Source organism: Lissotriton vulgaris, chromosome 2_2 (assembly GCF_964263255.1).
Source record: "Lissotriton vulgaris chromosome 2_2, aLisVul1.2, whole genome shotgun sequence".
Taxonomy (NCBI): domain Eukaryota; kingdom Metazoa; phylum Chordata; class Amphibia; order Caudata; family Salamandridae; genus Lissotriton; species Lissotriton vulgaris.
In genome coordinates this window covers 110,583,131-110,591,165 of record NC_141688.1, presented here as the reverse complement: position 1 = coordinate 110,591,165, position 8,035 = coordinate 110,583,131, and the positions used below count along the sequence as shown (strand labels likewise).

The 8,035-nt window shown below is 41.2% G+C and overlaps 1 protein-coding gene across 9 annotated transcripts in view; it reads left to right on the top strand.

Annotated features, from left to right (window-relative positions):
- The window catches only part of HERC1 (HECT and RLD domain containing E3 ubiquitin protein ligase family member 1), a 2,101,515-nt gene that overhangs the window by 192,139 nt on the left and 1,901,341 nt on the right, over nt 1-8,035 (top strand). For all 9 annotated transcript variants that reach the window (XM_086959402.1, XM_086959399.1, XM_086959397.1 and 6 more), the window contains exons 14-16: nt 1,904-2,125; nt 5,764-5,916; nt 6,096-6,228. In XM_086959402.1, the coding sequence (XP_086815528.1) occupies nt 1,904-2,125; nt 5,764-5,916; nt 6,096-6,228 (508 nt within the window). The remainder of the gene's footprint in view (nt 1-1,903; nt 2,126-5,763; nt 5,917-6,095; nt 6,229-8,035) is intronic.

Below are 8,035 nucleotides of genomic sequence, written 5' to 3'. Positions count from 1 at the left end.
ACACCCTATCTACTCCTTCCCCGATCTCTATTGGTGTCCCTCAAGGCTCTACTCTGTCCCCTAGCCTCTTTAATCTCTACCTTGAACCACTAGCTGAAATTCTTTGCAGGGCCAACATCTCCTTCCACATGTACGCCAACGACATTCGATATACATCAATATCTCTTTTCTTGAGGAGATTACCTATCTGAACCATGCCCTGAATCTGACTGTTCAATGGCCCGCCAACAACCAGCTCAAATTGAAGGCCAAAAAACAGAGTCCCCCCCCCTCCCCCCCCGGAAAATCTAGTGACATCCCTGAATGGATTAAATTGATCACAGCAGTCAGATGCACGCCAACCATAGTGGATTCTGCCAAATCGCTCTGGATAACCTTGGACAGCAACCTGAATATGCATGGACACATCAATTTGATGGCCAAAACTGCCAGGATTTATCTGAGCTACTTCAGAAAACTAAAACCCTTCCTTGATATTACCGACCTAAAAACTGCAGTTCAGGCGTTAGTAATCTTCAGAATTGAATACGGCTGCTCTGCCCTATTTGGCCTGCCAAAGACTTCGATGACCCCGCTAAAAGCTTGCCGCAACGCAGCAGCTAGACTCTTATCTGGCTCAAAAAATTTGACCACATTTCACCACACCTGAATGCCTAGAACTGGCTTCCTCTTGAAGGCAGAATCCATCTCAAGCTGCCCTGCATCACTCACAAAGCCTTGTACACGAACACCCCAAAGTATCTTGCCCAGAAAGTGGTGAAACTCCCAGTCCGCCAGAGACCGTGTGCTCCAGCCACCCCGCTTCCGTAATGTAAAAACATATAACCGAGCGTTCTCTGGGGCCGCACCATGAATCTGGAACTCGCTACCTCCCTCCATCAGAAAAATTCCTACTTTGTTGCTCTTCAAAAAGAAAGCGAAAACCTTCCTAATGAGCAAATTCCTCCAATAACTCTCCTTTACTGCAAATTCCGCCTTTTCATGGCCTATGTTTCTGTGCATAATCTCCTGTATTGCTTAGCCCGCTCCACGTATCAATTGTTCCCCTTATTTTATTGCTGACATGTTGCTCGCTGATTTTGGTACTCTACTGTTTATTGTATACAACTCTGACTTATATCCTACAGTAGTCAATTCCCTAACTTCATCCTTGTATTTTGCCTATGCTTATACTGTACGCAACGTGTTTATCCCTGTAAAGCGCCCTGACACCCTAATGGGTCATGTTAGCACTATATAAAACCTCCAATAAATAAATAAATAAAAATATGAAAATTGTGTTATATGACTTGATTTTGTGGACTGGCACTTATTTTTCCAAATCGGACATTTACCAAGAGCAAGTGAGGGAAAAACACACTAATAGGAAAGGAGGAATAGAGTGATTGAAAAACTTCCTTAAAGGGAGAAAGCAGGAGCCTGCAAGAGTGAGATAAGGGGGCATGGACTGTCTGATAGTGGATTAAAGATGCATAAGGTGTGTTCAAGAATACACAGCCTTGGTATTGGGTGTGCCGACATTTTATTAGTGCTGCCATGGGCTACTGAGCAGAGCTTTGGGCACCAGCACTCATTCTTTTTCAGATTAAGCACTAGACACTTGAAAATCTTAGATGTAACCTAAATGTTTGAAGCTGTTGTTTCTTATTCCAGTCTCCTGGTGATTTACAGCGTAGCTCATGTCGATTTATAGGATATCTCCTATTTCTGCTATTGCTAATATTTACCCCAGTTGGAATCATTTGCTTATATGTGTCTAGTTATAAATGGCAATGAATGCAAAGTGCAGGTTTTGGTCTGAATTGAGGAATCTCGAAAGAAAGACTGAAACGTAAAATGAAATTAATGTGATATATTTTTTTTCCTCACTCTTTCCTAAATATGTATCATTATTGTTTTGCAGAGAATGCAGCTGGATATTATTTTGACCAGTCTGCAGGATCATACACATGTGGCTTCCCTCCTTGGATATAGTTCACCACCTGAATCTGTGGATGTTACAACGTTCTGTCTTGGCTATGGGAACCCCTCAGATCAGCAATATGGTTCCGAAGGAAGCAACCCAGATACTCATCTAGCTGAAATACTGATGAAAACACTTCTTCGAAATTTAGGATTTTACACAGTAAGCTGTTTTTTTCCCTACATTCTGTTTATTTAATTATAAACAGCGTTAGTTTAGAGGCGGTCTGACTTTAATTCAGCGGAATTCCATTAAAACCCAATAATGGATGTGAGGATGCATTTTGCGCTTAGAAAATAGCGCAGCCCAGTACCAAATGTACTGCAGTGCATACCCCTTGGCGCCCTTACATACTCTTTCGTGACCACTGCAGAGTCTGTAAGGGCGCTGCAACCAAGGTGTATGCACTGGTTTTTAAGCTTCTAAACTCTGCATTGCATACCCCTTGACACCCTTACAAATCTTGCAGTAATCACTGCTGAGTCTGTAAGCGTGCCGAGGGGTATGCACTGCTGTGGTTACTAAAGGGATGCAAAAGGGAGCAGTCCCTTTGTGTATAAAAAACACTTCAGATTAAACAGAGTGATTTTTAAACATACCGGAACGGCTCCCTCTTCCAGCCCTCTTTAGAAACAATTTACTGCAGATTAAATCCGCAGTTGGAGTAGCAGAATTTATAAGTAATTCTGTGTTACAAGACTAATGCGGAATTACCAAATTCCCTCTGATTCCGCTTGCGTAATTAATGATGCTGCCCAGGCCTACGTTTAGTTCTCTATTTTTACTACTATTACATCTTGCCTTTTTTTCATTTTCTTTACACGGTTGATATAGCAATCTACTTTATGAATAAAAAATGTTCCTCTGGTTATCCATGATTTCTATCACCCATGGCTCCCTTATGTTTTTTCAGCAGTTAGCACTCAAATTGAGACCATTATGTCTAATATTAAACTCAATAGCAAATGGACAAACTCATTTTTACTACTCTCCTTAATAGCTGTGTACTTTCTTCAAAGTAGCATCCTTAGGGAGCAGCCTACTATGATGATAATGAATCAGACGAAAGTTTGCTGTTTGTAATATATTAATGTATGCTTTGCGTAAATGTGATCTACTTACTCTCTTCACTTGTGCAGGGCCTCACATTCTTGTAGTTTTACCCTTACCCTTATAGTTTCCCCCATTGACAAGGTAGACTACCAGGTAGAAAATAAATACTGTTAATATACTTGCCCCAACTTGTTCTCCCAGAGCCTTACCATAACTGTTATCAATTGACATTTACAATCATTTGATCACGCGTTTTGTGCATAGATTTGAATTTTCGAATGTACAATTAGCTATAATTAAGGGTTACAGTTTAGACTTGGGGCATGATTAAGAGTTTGGCGGGTCTATAGGACCGCCAAACCTATGGTGGCGGTCTGACCACCACCACCACACTACGGGACCGCCCGCAGTATTACGACTCCGGCAGTCAGACCGCCACGAAATAGCTGGCTCCACCGGGATCAAGGATCCCGTGCGACAAAGGCGGTACTGACGGGGGCATCAATATGCAGGCGGTGCCACTCCCTGAACCCAAGAGCATATTACAAATTTCCTGTCCACCGCCCCTTTCATGGTGGTAGGCCTGCCATGAAAAGGGTAGCGGACCTGGGGAGCACGCGGGGGCGACACATGTAGTTCCCCCTGTATTTGCACCTCCAGTTCCTGACTGTGTGGCATGTATGCCACACCGTGCAGGAAAGTGCAGTAGGCGCTCTCATAGCGGTGGTCTGCATGTCAGGCTCTTCAACGGGCCTGACAGATCGCCGCAATTAGACCGCCTTAGTTAGACCGCCTCAGGACTGTTCGCTGGACCAGGATGTAATTCCTAATATGGCAGGCAGCAGCACCACAGCTTTGGCAGTCCTACAGGACCGCCAAACTTTTAATCACCCCCTAGATGATTTGTAATCCATGCAATGTTAATGACTATAAATGTGAACAGATTTTGGGTGGTTTTATTAGCCAGCACTATATTATATTATATTGTATATTTTCAGAGAAAGCAAGAAAGAGATTGGCCTGAGGCCTTCATAACGGAGGGGACGTGGCTCTTAATAAATGTAATGTTTCGTAATATGAGTACATTTACTTTTGTGTACTGTAATACACATGATAATGTTATTTAGCTCTCCTGTTTTTTTAGTTATAAAGAATCACATCTCGACTTTTAAAGCAAATTAGTGCTCTTTTAGGAAAGTCAGTCCTGAGGCATGAAAAATGTGCTCACAATAAGTGTTCTAGTGGCAGTGCATTTATTGCCTTCACTATTGCCACATAGTAAAGCAATGTGTTGTTTGTATGTGTTTTCCTCAACGAACACTAAAAAAGATAGACCTGTCTTCTTTCTCAATGAGACATCATTCGTTGATGAGGTACCATTCTCTTTTGGAGTCTGCTAAAAAATGCCTCAGCTCAGAGGGAAAAACGGTAACATGAGAAAGGTATACAAGTCACTGGCCAGTTTAGCCACATGGTTTACTCTTACAATCATTAAAGAAATTGACAGTTCCCTCTTAGAACTATAAATTAGTGAGGACCCAGTTACCCAGCGTACAGTTGATTGGTTCACAACAAGTGGCACTGGTGTCTTACAGTCAACTGCCCCCCTCAATTCTCCCTAGAACGTGATGTCGCTGGGTCACAGAGTGGAGACATTAAGGGACACTCAAGATGTGAGGAAAGAAAAATCGGAGACTATCAGCCAGGAACTCATGACTTTGAAATACCATACCTAGATCTACAGGTGCACTTGGCTGCCCATGAGCACTGCTCAAGGCAGCAAAAAAATCTGAATTAGAAGTGTTAGAAGGCTGAGATATCGAAGCATATGTCCAGAGACTGTTTGTGCAAATACTACCTAGCTTTAAAAAAGAAGAGACCTTCTTGGACCTTACACAATGAGCAAGTCCCAAAACTGTGATTTCTAGACCTCACTATTTTCAACTAAAATACTCCATGACAGCAATAGGAGAACTGGTCTCATTACTTTTGACTGTCCACAAATCTGCGTTTGTCCACTGTAACCCTCCATAGAAGATGAGAGTTCCAACCTATAAAGGACTTCCTGCTAGGAAGGCAGGTATAGGTGATACATATTTCTATCAATGAAAAGGAGTTGATGATGAAAAACAATCTAGCTATAATTAAAAATAAAATTAATTCAGTATATAATCATTTTTGCAAGAAAGGTTTCTCGTTGCAAAAGTGCTTATTGATTCCTGATTTTGATGGATCGCATCACTGTTTGATTTCAGTGAAGTCACCTGCGACAGATAACTAGGATTACAAGGAAATTTCCCTTTTTGAGGGGTATGGTTTCAGAATAACCAAACATGCCTCATCTCTCTAGAGATGACCTGAAGGCATTTATGACCAATGCTGCTCCACAGTTCTGATAGCTAGTTATTAATGTATTGTAGCTTAATGTTATCTAGGTAATAGTCCAATCCTGTAATCAACTTTCGGTCATGATTCTAATGTCTGTTCTCCTTACCACAATGCATTGTGGCTGTTCCACAAGATTTGCTTTCAACTCCCATCCTAGCTGATGAATTTCCAAAGTCAGTCATACGAACTGTATATTGCTACATTTCTATTTCTGTTTCTTAGGGTTGGGAACCTCTGAATTAATGGTGTTAGGCAAATATTTAATTTCTCCCAAAATCTGTTTTTAATTGTAATTCATCATTCTATCTGAAAATATTACTGAGTGCATGCACATTAAAAATACTCTTTCTTTATGATAGGATCAAGCGTTTGGCGAACTGGAAAAAAACAGTGATAAGTTTTTGCTTGGAACATCACCATCTGAAAACAGCCAACCCGCACATCTTCATGAGCTCTTGTGCTCTTTGCAAAAACAGCTCTTGGCATACTGCCACAGTAATAATGCAAGTGAGGTAGGGAGCATATGTTTTCATATTGTGTGGCACAATACCATTAAAAGTGTGCTGCACTAAAATTAAATTATATTTACACTAAAGTAGATTATATGAGCATTGCATGTAATGAGGCTCCGTTGATCCCAGAGTTTTTGGTCTTTTGTTGGGTAATTGACATTTTTTTATTTTTTTAACAGAATTCTAGTAGTGTGTCACTGCTCCATAAACACCTTCAGCTGTTACTGCCACATTCCACAGATATCTTTTCTCGCTCTGCAACTTTACTTAAGGAGAGCTCCTGGAACAGCAGTGTTGGTGAGAAATTAAGAGGTATGCATAAAAAGGCTTGTTAAACTTTTTTTTTGTCTGATGTGCATGCTTTTATTTAAAGAATAATTTGCTAGGTAAATCCCATCAATATTTAAGAAAATGTATTTAGGTGTATTCTAGTTGGGGATGAATCCATTTTGCCCTGGGTGCACCAGGATGTAGATGACATGCTAGCATTTTGCTCAATATTTTGTAGTCTGTGTTTAACATCGGCACAGCTCTGTACAATGCCCTTTCCAAGGGATTGCATTTCAGTTTGAGTAGGGATAATATAAGTGCTTCTCTGGTTGTCTGTAAGGTGTCCCAGTTACACTACTACAGTATACATGGTAGGCAGCCAGCCAGCCATGGCGATAATATATCCACTAATACTTTGTAAAATTCTCCAGGTGGACCATCCAGTTAGGGGGTGTTGTCCCTTCACAGTTCCTTTTTGTCTTCTACTACTTCCTTCATCACAGCCATGTTCAGAGATTGTTGGCTCAGCCTGGGAATTGGTGTCAAGTTTGCCATGTTCAGGCATGTGTTCTGTTTTTCCAATGAGGTGGAGCTTATGTTTTTCATAAGTCAGTGTCGAGTATAAGAACATTGTCTAACATTACTAGCAGATGCAGTTTTGTGTCACTTGTGTACCTTCCAATTCAGGTTTAATCAGCCATGCTGATAGTTTTCCAGCTTCTACTCTTTCGATGGCAGCTGGATATTCAGTGGGGTTTAGTCAGTGCAAGTTCTCCACGTTGGCTGCATTTACCACCTTTGCTGTCCTCAAACAGTGTCAGCTGGTTGATTCCTGGATTGCGATCTGTTCTAAGTAATGAAGTGTTGTGTCTAAGGCCTGTAATACTCTCTCTATGGTTACAGTGTGAGGGTCTTTATCCAGAGGAAACACCTTAATAGGCTTCTCCACTTGCTCACAAATCTAAACTGAACCAGATAGCCCTCGACACAGTGATAGAGGCCAGTTGAGATCTAAATATAGATAGATTTGTGACTTATCTGGGCAAGTAATGAATTGTCTTAGACTTTTGAATGGACAGGAGTCCAAGATCTTTAATACAGAATCATGTTAAGGTTTCTGTGAACCGTCTCTCAAACTCCACTTCTACTGAGAGCTCTGATAATGGACATTTTAGAGAGTACATACATCCTTGTAATCCTAGCCTCATGATATCTGGTATACAATATCTTACACCTCATTAACAAAGTAGAACTCTGATCAAGACGAGTTTCTGAACTGGGTTGGGTGGTTGGGGAGGGGCTGTTGGCCAATCACTCATTATATGCCCCTAGTTTTCTAAGGAACGCGCTTTTGCACATCTTGGTTTTTCCGACAACTCCCAAGAAAGGCCGATGTCTGCTAGGAAATTCTCCTCTGGTAAAAATAGAATTGATTTCTATTTTGCTTATTAATCTCTTTGATTTATCTCTTCAAATTGACATTTCCTTTACCAAACACCAGGTGGAAACCGGAGTTTAGAAAGACACCTACTGAAATGTGTTAGGAAAACTTTTTTAGGTTGAGCCTAGAGCCAGGGCGCATGCGCTGCTCTGCAAGACTTATTGTAGAGGAGCAGGGAATAGAAGCCCCGGCCACTCTCCGCCCATATTTGCAATTGGCTTGTGTCGTTGTTCGTCCTAAATGTTGGCTTCTAATTCAACAATAGGCTTTTTAGTCCCTCCTTAGTACCGCCTCCTCTTTAATTTTCCCGACTGACCCCTTTACTTCGCTTGTTATATGGTAAGTATTATTTAGAATGTGAGCACTTCTTTCTTTAATGTGGCTATTCTACTGCAGGTACAACATGTT